At 41.9% G+C, this 14152-nt stretch overlaps 1 protein-coding gene across 1 annotated transcript in view; it reads left to right on the top strand.

Moving 5' to 3' along the window:
• Window positions 1–14152, top strand: part of LOC126457576 (pseudouridine-5'-phosphatase-like) — a 131054-nt gene that overhangs the window by 19016 nt on the left and 97886 nt on the right. Inside the window, exon 2 of the mRNA XM_050094001.1 lies at window positions 6300–6518. Within this exon, the coding sequence (XP_049949958.1) occupies window positions 6300–6518 (219 nt within the window). The remainder of the gene's footprint in view (window positions 1–6299; window positions 6519–14152) is intronic.

Genomic DNA, 14152 nt, shown 5'->3' on the forward strand with positions numbered 1-14152 from the left:
ATCTTGTCTGCCTCAATACTGGCGCCCCTACTTTTCTTTCGGACACATCTCACACCTATTCCCATTTAGACCTCTCTATATGTACTACCCAACTTGCACGCCGGTTTGAGTGGTATGCACTTTCTGATACATATTCGAGCGACCACTTCCCGTGTGTTATCTGTCTCCTGCAGCATACCCCCTCCCCGTGCTCATCTAGTTGGAACATCTCCAAAGCAGACTGGGGGCTCTTCTCTTCCAGGGCGACCTTTCAGGATCAAACCTTCACAAGCTGCGATCGTCAGGTCGCACACCTCACGGAAGTCATTCTCACTGCTGCTGAATATTCCATCCCTCACCCTACTTCTTCTCCACGTCGCGTACTGGTCGCCTGGTGGACCGCAGCATGTAGAGACGTTTTACGTGCTCGTCGACGTGCTTTACGCACCTTTAAACGCCACTCTACAGTGGCGAATTGTATCACTTATAAACGATTACGTGCTCAGTGTCGTCGTATTATTAAAGAAAGCAAGAAAGCCAGCTGGGCTGCTTTCACAGGCACCTTCAACAGTTTTACTCCTTCTTCTGTTGTCTGGGGTAGCCTGCGCCGGCTATCTGGCACTAAGGTCCACTCACCAGTTTCTGGCTTGATGGTCGCGAATGACGTCCTTGTAGCCCCGGAGGATGTCTCCAATGCCTTCGGCCGCTTTTTCGCAGAGGTTTCGAGCTCCGCTCCTTCCCACCCTCCCTTCCTCCCCCGCAAACAGGCAGAGGAGGCTAGGCCACCTAACTTCCGCTCCTCGAATCGTGAATGTCCCATTCACCATGCGGGAACTCGAAAACGCACTTGCCCGGTCACGGTCCTCCGCTCCAGGGCCTGATTCTGTTCATATTCAGATGCTGAAGAACCTTTCTCCTGCGGGTAAAGGTTTTCTTCTTCGTACTTACAATCGCATCTGGACTGAGGGACATGTTCCCGCATACTGGCGCGAGTCTATTGTTGTCCCAATTCCTAAGCCGGGGAAGGACAAGCACTTGCCTTCCAGTTATCGACCCATCTCGCTTACCAGCTGTGTCTGTAAAGTGATGGAGCGAATGGTTAACTCTCGTTTGGTTTGGCTGATCGAGTCTCGACGCCTACTTACCAATGTACAATGTGGATTTCGTAGGTGCCGCTCTGCTGTTGACCATCTGGTTACCTTGTCGACCTTCATTATGAATAACTTATTGTGGAAGCGCCCGACCGCGGCTGTGTTTTTTGATTTGGAGAAGGCTTACGACACCTGTTGGAGGGCAGACATTCTCCGCACCATGCATACATGTGGTCTTCGCGGTCGCCTCACTCTTTTTATTCTTTCCTTTTTAATGGATCGACAGTTCAGGGTACGTGTGGGTTCTGTCCTGTCAGACACCTTTCACTAGGAGAATGGGGTGCCACAGGGCTCAGTTTTGAGCGTCGCTCTCTTCGCCATAGCGATCAATCCAATAATGGATTGCCTCCCAGCTGATGTATCAGGCTCCCTTTTCGTGGACGATTTTACCATCTATTGCAGCGCGCAGCGTACACGTCTCCTGGAGCGCTGTCTTCAGCGTTCTCTTGACCGTCTTTACTCCTGGAGTGTCGCCAATGGTTTCCATTTTTCTGCCGAGAAGACGGTCTGTATTAACTTCTGGCGCTACGAAGAGTTTCTCCCACCGTCCTTACGACTCGGTCCCGTTGCTCTCCCATTCGTGGAGACAACAAAATTTTTAGGTCTTACATTTGACAGGAAACTTAGCTGGTCTCCACATGTGTCATATTTGGCTGCCCGTTGTACCCGTTCTTTAAATGTCCTCCGTGTTCTCAGTGGTATGTCGTGGGAAGCGGATCGAACCGTCCTACTTCGTCTATATCGGTTGATCGTCCGCTCCAAGCTGGATTATGGGAGCTTCGTATACTCCTCTGCACGGCCATCCATCTTACGCCGCCTCAACTCCATACAACATCGGGGTTTACGACTTGCGATCGGAGCGTTTTATACTAGTCCCGTAGAGAGTCTTCATGCTGACGCTGGCGAATTGCCACTCACCTACCGGCGTGATATACTGCTTTGTCGGTATGCCTGTCGGCTGCTGTCAATGCCCGACCACCCGTCTTATCGTTCCTTTTTTGACGACTCTCTCGACCGTCAATACGGGTTGTATGTCTCTGCCCTGCTACCCCCTGGAGTTCGATTTCGTCGCCTCCTTCAACACCTTAATTTTTCACTCCCTGCAACCTTTCGAGTGGGCGAGAGCCACATGCCACCTTGGCTCCAGGCTCAGGTTCGCGTTCACCTTGACCTCAGCTCGCTCCCAAAAGACGTAACCCCCGGTTCGGTCTACCACTCCCATTTTGTCGAACTTCGTTCGAAGTTCATTAATATGACCTTCATTTATACAGATGGCTCAAAGACCAATGACGGGGTCGGGTGTTCCTTTATTGTCGGGGCACAAAGTTTCAAATACCGGCTCCATGGCCATTGTTCGGTCTTCACAGCTGAGCTCTTTGCCCTCTACCAGGCTGTTCTTTACATCTGCCGCCACAGACGTTCTGCTTATGTCTTCTGCTCCGATTCCCTGAGCGCCATCCAGAGCTTCAGTGATCCGTATCCGGTTCACCCTTTCGTGCACCGGATCCAACGCTCTCTTCAGCAGCTGGTGGACGTCGGTTCTCCGGTTAGCTTTATGTGGGTTCCTGGCCATGTTGGTATCACTGGGAACGAAGCTGGAGATGCCGCAGCCAAGGCTGCGGTCCTCCAGCCTCGGACAGCTTCTTGTTGTGTCCCTTCGTCGGATTGTAGCAGGGTAATTTGTCGGCACAGTTTGTCGCTGTGGCATGCCGATTGGGCTGCACTTACGGACAACAAGCTTCGGGCGTTGAAACCTCTTCCCGCGGCTTGGACGTCCTCCTCCCGCCCTTCTCGGCGGGAGGAGGTCGTTTTGGCCCGGTTACACATTGGACACTGCCGGTTCAGCCATTGCCATCTGCTGACGGCTGTGCCGGCGCCGTTCAGCCCATGTGGGCAATTGCTGACGGTCCGCCACATTTTTACGTCCTGTCCGGATATTAACAAACTGCGTCTTGATCTTGGCATGCCATGTACTCTCGATGCCATTTTAGCGGATGACCCATGAGCAGCTGCTCACGTTCTTCGTTTTATCAATTTGACAAACCTCTCTAAGGACATTTGATTATGCCATTTTTTTTTTTAATCCTATGCCTGTCAGTCTGTCTTTTATCGTGTTTTCCCTTTTAGTTGTTGTTTTAAACTTGTGCCTCGCGGTGCATTCTTAACGTAGTCTGGGCGCTAATGACCCTTGAAGTTGTGCGCCCTAAAAAAAGAGAGAGAGAGAGAGAGAGAGAGAGAGAGAGAGAGAGAGAGAGAGAGAGAGAGAGAGAGAGAGAGACAGACAGACAAGTCCTGTGCATTTAGAGGTGTTCAGTGTACTCTTTTGACTGATCTGCTCTCTCCTCTGTACATAAAACTGGGATTTCCATTGCACTCTTAATGTTGCTGCCTTTGCTTTTAATTTCATTGAATGTTGTTTTCACTTTTCTCTATATTCTGCATCAGACCTTCCAGCAACTGTTTATTTTTCAGTTTTTTCATGTTTTTCGTATAGATATGTCACCTTAGCTTCCTTGCACTTCCTGTTTATTTTCATTCCTGAGTGAGTTATATTGCTGTACTCCTGTCTTCCCCTGAACATTTTTGCACTTATTTCTTTCATTGATCAGTTGATGTACTTCTTTTATCCAAGTATTCTATATTATTACCTTCCTTCTACCTGTGTGTGTCTGTCCAGCTTCTGTGGCTGCAGTTTCTAGAGATGTCCATTCTTCCTCAACTGAGCTGCCTACTGTGGTATTCATTATCACAGTATATACAGCCTAAGAGAATTTTAAACACATGTTATCATTCCTCATTATTTCAGTATCCTATTTCTGTCTGATTCTTCTGGATTATTCTCTTAAACTTCACACTACTCATTCTTTCTTTCTTTCTTTCTTTCTTTCTTTTGCTGGTGCCTTGTCCCACAGTTTCACAGGTTCGGCACAGTTGGGAATGGATTTGGCAAGGTTAGTTATAAGGGGTGGCCAGATGCCCTTCCTGCCGCCACCCCGTACTGCCTGGGACGGAATTAGTGTACCCCCAGCTGTTTGCGTCTAGTGTATTCCAGGGAATAGTGCGAACGTGTTCAGGTGTCTGCAAGTTGTGTAACTGAGGCGGAACGTGGGGACCAGCCCAGTATTCACCTAGTGGAATGTGGAAAACCACATCCAGGCTGGCCGACACACCAGCCGATGTCGGTAATCCGCCAGGCGGATTTGATCTGGGGCCGGCGCCCCTACCCGAGTCCAGGAAGCAGCGCATTTGCGCTCTTGGCTAACCTGGCAGGTCTGAACTTCACTCTACTCATTATTGTTATTAAATTACGAACTCGGCCTGTATCTGCTCCATTGTATGCCTTAAATCTCTTTTTGAATCTCTGACCATTGTGTAATCTATCTTGAATCTTCCTGTGTCTCCAGGCGTTTTCCTAGTATACCACCTACTCTTGCGATTTTTGAACAGTGTATTTGCTATTACTAGCTCAAAGTTGTTGCAGAACTCAATCTTTTTCCTCTCACATTCCTGCTAACGAGCCCATATCCTCCCATAACCCTGTCTTCTGTGTGTTCTCCTACTGCCACATTTCAGTCCTCCATGATTATTAAATGATCATCTTTCTTGGCATAGTGAATTACCTAGTCAGTATTCTCATATGTTTTCTGTCTCTACATCTTGTGCTTGTGGTTTCATCATGTGTACCTGAGTAGTAATATTGTCCAATTCACAAATGATGGTGGGATTGCATTGTTGCCAGTACCAAGCGATGGTTGCAGTAGACACATACACATGCTTTCCACTTGAAGAAAGCTTGTAGCCTGCTAGCTATATTGCTTATGTAGAATCTGTTGTTGATTGCCACCATCAGTGATGACAACTTGCAACAAATGCAATAAATGTTCCCTAAATAACTTGCTGCGATAACGTTTAATGCTTGCATTGTCTAAGAGGTTTACAGCAGAGCATTCAGTAGTAGTAGTAGTAGTAGTAGTAGTACTAGTACTAGTACTAGTACTAGGCAACGGTGGCATTGGTTTTCTGTAGCTTCTGATAAGAACAATGCTATCACTGAACTGTTGGCAGTAATTCACTTTCTGCCCTACCTTCCTGTTCATAATGAATCCATGGTATCTACCTTTAATCACATCACCAGGGCTCCTAAATTCTTATGACATAATGAACAATAAAGGGGTGCAACAGTCGGTATCTCTACCATCTGTGAGCAGAGATGTTGAGCTATCACAGTCAAATAGTGTCCTGTGCTACAGCAGAGGAACACAGAAGTCATGACAGGGCACAGCTGCATGAATTCAGCTTCATGCTGTTTTATGATAGTAGAAAGAGGGTGGGACTTTTAAGTGCTGTTGGGCAGGAAAGAATTAATGCAGCTGGTATGTTTCAAGTAATTCTTAAGCATAGGTTACATTAGACATATATCTCCAAATGACACAATAAGAGGTAGTGCGTGGGACGGGGGGGGGGGGGGGGGGGGGGGGAAGGAACTGGTTGGAAACATTAGGGGGGGGGCAGATTACTGATTAGAAGTTCTCACCCTAAACCTAAGAGGTTAGTGACCTGCCACACATCCTCCTCCCTCCACCTTTTCCCCCCAAGCAGTCCTTTTTTCCTTTCTAAAGTAAGGTTTAAAAGTTTCACGAGTTAGGATTAGTATTTTCTACTTTAGATGTTTCAGTTAGAAGTGCTTAGAATTTAGCCTTCTTTAATGGCCAGTCATTCTGTATTCTTGTAATTTCAACTGTGTTTTCATTTAAATTTGCCCTTCAATGCAGTGCTCAAAACAACCAATTTTTAAAGTAATCATGAGAATCTCTCTTTCATTTTTTTGTATTGTAGCTACTTTCTGCTTTTGGCATCAATAGTTTAACATTACTAACATGGAACTCGCATATGTATTATAGTAATGCAAGAAGCAGGTTTACATAATATTTGTTTTGATAAATAGCTACAAAGAGCAAAGTAGTATTGTGAGGAAGCAGGCGAAAATCAGGACTGTAACCCCTGTTTGTGGAGATAATACATATTTGTGTGCACATGAAACTTTTGTAACATTTTGAATTCATAGTCTAAGTACAAGAATGCCACAGAACATAATTACCTTCAGTTTTTTATACCTTGGTATGAAAGTAGAATGTCACTAAATAGTAGTTCTAAATGATAACATTTCAGACACGGAGAGGATATACACCATTGCTACACAGGAGATATGCCAAAAATATGAAAAGACTTTCACGTGGGAAATCAAGCAGCAGCAGATGGGTATGACGGGCAAAGAAGCGGCGGAACATATAATTAAAGCCTTAGAGTTACCAATAACAGTAGAGGAGTATATTACACAAGCACAGGCTTTATACCAAAAACTTATGCCGGACTGTAACGTATTACCAGGTAGATATCTATTTGAAGTTATTAATTATTATAATATTCAGATTTATTATTGTTGTTTGTCACAGATTCTGAGAAAATATATGCAGAAGTTTTTGATTCTATTGCTGCAAGACACAAAAAGAGGTTCACGTGGAAAATTCATGTAAAAATGATGGGTATGTTGGAGGTAGCTGCAGCACAACTTATGATTGATGACCTTAATTTACCTATGAATGTTGATCAATTTTTGTTACTACAAAGAAGGGGTTTTATGAGATATCTACCACATGTTCATCTGATGCCAGGTATACTGTTCTATTAACTTACTTGTAAAAGAAGTTGTTGATTAATGTAATTTCCAGCTCGTAGGCTTTGTAGTGTTTCTTTAGTTAAAAAAAAACCATTAATTAGTAGTAATACATTTATGCATTCCTGAAACAATCATTTTGTCTCGTATAGATCTGACATAATTGCAACAGTGTTAGCTTTTTATATGAGGCGTGTTTTGTAAGAAAGTACCATTTTGAAATAAAAATAAAACAGAGAGACTTTTCTTAACAATTTTATTTTCACATGAAAGCCTGTACTTTAATCTACTTTTCTACATAATTCCCATCAATATGTGATGTATTTACATTTCTTGGTGAGTATTTGAAATGTCTCCTCCAATTGAGAACCCCAGTGACTGTGAAATGTAAGCTGCGATTCATTTTCTTAGTGTTAATGGCGTGAAACTGGATCAGTGAAGTGTATGGAAAAAAATATTATGAGCAATGGCATGGTACAGAAATGGGCAAAAGCCTTTAAAGATGGCCATACGAATGGGCATAATGAGGAATGAAGTAATAGACCTTTAGTCATTATTAATGATTTGGTGCAGAAAGTTGATTGTGAAAATGAAAGAGAACAGTTGCATTATGACTTTGACATCTGGTGAAGAGTTTCCTCAAGTGTCAAGAAGTGTGCTTTGTGCAGTTGTTGTCTAATCAGGCAACAGATTTATAGGAGAATGGGATTCAGCAGCTGATTGTATGATATAATAAGTGCCTTAATATTGGTGGGACTTATGTAGGAAAGTAGATTCAAGTACAGGATTTCATTTAAAAATAAGATTGCTAAGAAAAGTCTACTTGTTTTATTGTTAATTCACAACAGCACTTACTTAAAACAAGGTGCCTCATATCTTGTTGCATTGGCCTGTCCTTTATATTGAAGAGTACCACACTTTCAATAAACAAACCAATGGTTTTACAAGTTGTGCCTTACTCGTGAACATGTTTTCAGTGATCCAGGAAAATATTTGCTTTATTGTAATTCCATTCCTGCAGTCAAAACCATTAGCCATTTTGGCTTTGTCAAACAAATAAAATTGTGGTGTGTAATGAGCACCATTGAAGCATGAATACTGCACATGAAGAGAGGCACAGTAACTATGCCCATTATGTACGTAATTTTATTTGTTGATGAAGCTGAAATGGCCAATGATTCTGACTGTGCTATCACATGAAATGGTGTGATATGTGTAATGCCAACACTTTTCTGCTTAGGTCTGAAGATGATCTTCACTGGCTGAAATGAATTACCTAATTACAAATACAGGGTGTTTCAAAACGGACTTTACAACTTTGAAAACTCGTATAAATTAATTCATAGTACCTACAGAGGTGATTGCAGTGTCAATTTGTAGGGAAACACATAAAGTTTTGTCTCGCGTAGTTCGCTAGTGCCAAATTGCACCATAATGAGCATTAGCGGCAGTTGTGTTAAAGATGGCTGCCTACACTGGACCCAAGTGTGCTAACTGTGTGTTTTGGTTTGAAGAATCGAGGTCGAAGACAACAGTCCAGTGTAATTTCCATACCAAATATGCTAAAGATCCTTGTTGTAGGTCTACAATTTACGAGAGGCATAAATGTGCTCAGTAAGACACGGGAAATCACCAGGTCGTCCAAGCACATCTGACAATGTCATCGAGTGAGTGAGACTACATTTTGTCAACAGCCCTACATAATTGACTCGGCGCGCATCTAGCGAAATGCAAATACTGCATATGACTGTTTGGTGTGTGTGTTTGTTGAAAAAACATTTGCATTTTAAACTGTACAGTTTGATGATCATACAAGTAATAAAAGACACTGATAAAATTGCTCACAAGAACTTCTGTGCCGATATGTTAAATTGATAATGTGAGGATGAACAGGCTTTGGACAAAAATCATCTTTTCTGATGAGTCGCCTTTTCACTTAATTGGCAAGATAACACACACAACTGTAGGATTTGGGGCAGTGAAAATCCACATTAGCAACTGCAACATGTTCGTGATAGCCCTAAACTGGACGTTTTTTGTGCATTGAGCAAGAACAAAGTGTACGGCGCCTTTTTTTCTGTGAGAGAACCATCATCGGGATAGTGTACCTGGATATTTTTGATACCGCAGATCGACAATGATGACCAAGAACGAAATGCTTACTTCATACAAGATGGTGCACCATCACACTACCTGGCTGATGGCTGGGATTTTCTCAGTGACCACTTTCCAGGTCAATGGATTGACCGTGATGCGCTAATTGCATGGCCCCCATGTTCCCCAGACCTGTCATCACTCGATTCTTTTTTTTATGTGGATTCATCAAGGATATCGTGTTTGTACCTCCTGTCCCGGATTCTCTACCTGAACTCAGAGCAAGAATTTACGCTGACACTGAACGAGTTACACCTGCAATGTTACAGTAAGTTTGGAAAAAAATTACTTCCAGTGGGATGTGTGTAGGATAACCAGTGGAAGCCGCATACAACATCTTCAGTTTAAAGTAAAAAAAATTGATGTGTTTCCCTACAAAATAATACTAAGCCCAGATCTATACCTTCTTTCAATAAATATATATGTATTTTTAAATTTGTGAAGTCCTTTTTGAAACACCCTGTAAACATTGTGAGGAAGATTGGAATTATAATAAAGCAATCACCAAGTGAGGCGGCCCAGTGATTAGCACACTGGACTTGCATTTGGGAGGCCATTCTGTTTAGGTTTTCTGTGTTTTCCGTAAATCACTTCAGGCAAATGCTGGGATGGTTCCTTTGAAGGGGCACGGCTAGCTTCCTTTTGCACCCCCCCCCCCAGCCCTTCCCCCCCCCCCCCCCGCCACCCCCCCCCGCCCCCCCCCCCCCAGCCTGATGGCTGTCTCCAGTTATTCGCCACTGATACATTGTCAGTAGGGAAGTATCATTACTTTATGATGATAACATGAATTAGTTTCATGTGGTATACTGAAAGTAATTCTTTTTGAATGTGGATAATTGCAATAATATGCCAATTAAATTATAATAAAATTAGTGCTAAACTACGCAAGCCTGTTTATATTATTAAAATATCTAAGAGTAACACTGTGAAGCTGTATGGACTTGAATGAACACATGAAATCAATGGATGGAAGAACTGGACTTGTTGGAAGGATTCTGTAGACCTGTAAAGGTAATCACATTTGAGGTGCTAGTGGATCTGTTCCAGAGTATTGCCCATAAAAATAGGCAGACTCATTTATCTTTGCAACTATTTCAGTGGTAACAAGTCATCTGCAGGACTGTTAATTTTAAATTGTCAACTTTTCCTTTTTTTAATATAATTATGTATTTCTTGATAGGCTTTGAAAAGTCAAATAAAACTAGTAGTACCGATCTGTGTTGTGTGCATGGGGGGCTGATGTCAGTTTCACAGGGAACAGCGAAAAAATTTCGAGATTTCATGGGTTCCGGGTGCACTTGCCACTATTCACTATTCTTTACATGTTTCACCTTATTTCAGACTGTCTGTCTGTGTGGCAGAGCATGATGTGAGTTCGACTTGTGAAGATCAGTTTTCCAAGGTAGGTCAAGAGGGCCAGAGGGAAGGGATGGGAGGCACCTGGTGTACCATTGTGTATGCCCTTGCTATATAACCACCATGTATTAGGGTGTTATATAAAAATTTCATTCAAATTAAAAAAAAAATGAAAACTCTTTCTCTCACAACGTACACTCCACGTCAATAAAAAATGAGTATATGTAGGTAATAAACAATTGTCATTATAAAATTTGAAGTATTCGTTAAGTACTGTATGCACATAAATCTAAAAAAAAGTTGGTGACTTGAATGAGGGAAACTGAGAGTACAATGGACTTCAGGTAGTCCCACTGCCCTTATGTCATGTCTTAGTGAATACAATATGGGGAACTGCTGTGATAGATTCATTTCATTTAATTTTAAAATTTTACTTTTGAACAACCTATTGAACTTGTATTTAGGAACTTAAACATTTCCATTGATAAATAGTATTTATGAAAGTTAAAATGGAAAGTATGGGCACTTTGTTTTCAAAAACACAGACTAGCATGTTGAAAAGTGAGTTCTAGCAAGTCAGGACTACTTGTCCTGATTTTAATACATAATTATAACAAAGTTCTCAGTTACTCTCTGTGGGCATAAATGATGTTTGCAGGGAACAAGTTGAGATTTTGTGAAAGGTTTGAAACTGAACAAGAACAGGCTAATACAATGAACAAAAGTATAATGAAACAAGGAATTAGTGACAGAGGTGGTAAAGAGAGATGGTGGAACAGGAACAAGGAACAAATGAGCACAAAAAAAAAAAAAAAAGCAAGGAACATCTGACCAGAAAAGAAAAAGGCCAACCAAACAAGACCGAGGTGGGAACGAGATATAACTGAAGAAGTGGTGAATGATCTTCCCTTAGAAGTCATTCGTTGATCCTTCAGTTCAGTTTAGTGAACCGTTCCTTTCAGGCCTTTCCTGCACAAATGACCCACATCTATTACTCCATTGTTAGTAGCTCTTCCTCACGACACACTGCTGGGATCATACCAGGTCAGTACACACACAGTAATAAAAATATGGAGGGGATTGAAATGTGAATCGTTGGAAGAGAGACAGTATTGCTTTTATGAAGCCAGGAAAATTTTGGTAACAGGTATTCAAGGTAGACTGTGCAACAAATTTGCTGCCACTGTCATGTGTTTCATATGGGGTTGACATGAACAAAAAAAAGTGCCTTGTTGTTTTGTATTTGCTTATTCCCCTGAATTTTTGAAGTGTAGCTCATATGAATTCAGTCACCATTCACTCCTCAAATCCCATACTCCCTTGTGTCAAATTACCAGTAGCAACCTCTCAGAAGTGTGACAGTCCAGTTGGTGAATTGCTAAGACTCGTAAAATAATGGTTGATAAGAGTTTTGACTATTGTACTACATGTACCGCGCGTAAGAAAATAGTACTGCAATTACTGTTCTGCTAACTTACATTCCCCATAGATGAGTAGCATTTCTACCCTCTCTTCGTTGGTGTACATTCTACTCACACAACTCTTCAATTGACGATGGTTTTCAGAATGACGCATGTGCATTCTACTTATGTTTACATTTGTCATCTGTCAACATCAGCACGTGGATGTGTTTCATTATCCTGAGTACCTGCACTAAGCGCTGGGAGCATCAACGTCAATATTGTGTTATGTAATTAATAACGTTGTGTTTCAGTAAATGGTACACTCTGATACATTTTTGAATAGGTCTTTAGGAGAGGAAGTGAATTACTGAATAAAAAATACAGGGTGCCATTTAAAAGGCATACCGCTGTTCATATCTTTGTAAAAAAAAAAAAAAAGCTACAACAAAGGCAATCATACTGACTGATGTCCTCCTGATGGTTAAAGAACATTTGCTTGAAACATCTTGTAATTTGCATCTGGACAAACAGTTATTTGTGGTGGTCAAGATAAATGGTACACCCTGTATATGTATATATACTGGGTGGAGAAAAATTATGTCACGAAATTTTAACCGTGGATAGCTTATGCCGGTAGAAACCAAAACTATTAATGTTGTGAAGGTCAACAATGCATGATTTTTAAACTAAGGAAGCTTGGTGCCACGCGCTCTGATTGGCCGCGAGATTGCCCTGTTGCCGAATGCTCTGGACAACACATGACCGTGAATGCTATGCCTGCCAGAAATTGTGATGTATCCCAGACGGCCTGCATGCTTGGTGGTGGCGCACCAGCCTTCCACTCTGGACGCCTGGGGGTGCATTCGCCAGGGTCCCGACACATCCAGTGTAGTTTCATAATAAGACATACAGGGAACAAACCCATCAACAGCTGTTAGTTCACGTACAGAAAGTCTTTTACAAATTATGTTGGCCCTGAAAAGGGCCTTCTTTATAGCTAGGATATTGTTTACCTAAAGCTTGATCTAGTCTAGCATTGCCCTCAAGTGACTGGCGGCATGTTGAATGCAATCCTCTTAGTGTACCGTATTTACTCGAATCTAAGCAGCACCTGAAAAATGAGACTCGAAATCAAGGAACAAAAAATTTCCCGAATCTAAGCCACACCTGAAATTTGAGACTTGAAATTCAAGGGGAGAGAAAAGTTTTAGGCCGCACCTCCAAATTGAAACAAAGTTGGTCCATTGTAATATGAGACACAATTTAGGTCAAACGGATGACGATAAAGCTGCAGTAGTTTGATTCGAGTCGTAAGCTTAGCAGTTAAGCTTTACCAGGTAGCCATTGCTATGTGTCAGGTGCTCCATCCCTATTTATAAGGGTACCCTTCCTTTTTCACGTCCTTCGTCTGGTTTGAATTGATTGCTTATTTTTCTTTGATCTGATAAGTGCCGTTCTCTTTGTTGTAGGTGTTTACGTCACTCTAAGCTGAAGATGCATTACTGTACTGTGTCATGCATTGTTTGTCGCATTCTGATAATGAGTGTTTACAGCCTGTCGCCGCTTGCGGCATGGCTTGCTTTTGTGCACGCTACTGTCTCATTAGCGAAACTGTGGCAAGAGACTGCAATTTTTTGTTACTTACACTGCTGCTTTCTTGGATAATGATCAACAAGAACCAAATAATAGACTGCGTATGATAGATGATGTTCTCAACGATAGTTTAGCAAAAATTTTTCTCCATTTGAAAATATTTGCAGACGCCTCTTTAGTACATTACATTCTGCACAGAAATTAGAGTCATCTTAGATTTAAGAATCTAGTCAGTTGCCGTGCTTCATTTCTGACTGTATCACTATTAGGCATAAGAATAATACGAATATAAACATGATATGAGATGTATATTCTTCCGCATTTGCTGTTGTCTCACTCTAGTTTCGTAGTTTATTAGGCAGACAGGATTTAAATGAGATAGCAGCAAACACGAAAGAATACATGGCAAAATGTTTATATTCGTATTATTCTTATGGTGAAAAGAATAGGCCCACTGCATGTGATTCACAATTCATAAAAGTTCCTATTAGCAACCATCTCTTCTCACAGGTAGGAAAAAATTCAGAATGTAGAGTTGGCCATATTGACAAACATCCCAAACAGTCTTGCCAGTCGGATTTTCGTAGTACATTGAAATGCTGCTACATTCGAAGATCAACAATACAAAATTTGTATTTACTTCGTTAGGTAATATATGAAAATGCAGTGGTCTAAATTCGGGGTGGAGGAAAAAATCTAGCCTTCCATTTTTTTTTACTGATGCAGAGGTTTTGGCGCCAGTATTTATCTTCGTGCCTGCAAAGCATGCCTGTGTAGCGCTACATATATTCAATGGCAGAAGTTAGTTGTGGCGGCACCTACCAACATTTTTCAGAACTTCT

This window comes from Schistocerca serialis, chromosome 2, assembly GCF_023864345.2.
Source record: "Schistocerca serialis cubense isolate TAMUIC-IGC-003099 chromosome 2, iqSchSeri2.2, whole genome shotgun sequence".
Taxonomy (NCBI): domain Eukaryota; kingdom Metazoa; phylum Arthropoda; class Insecta; order Orthoptera; family Acrididae; genus Schistocerca; species Schistocerca serialis.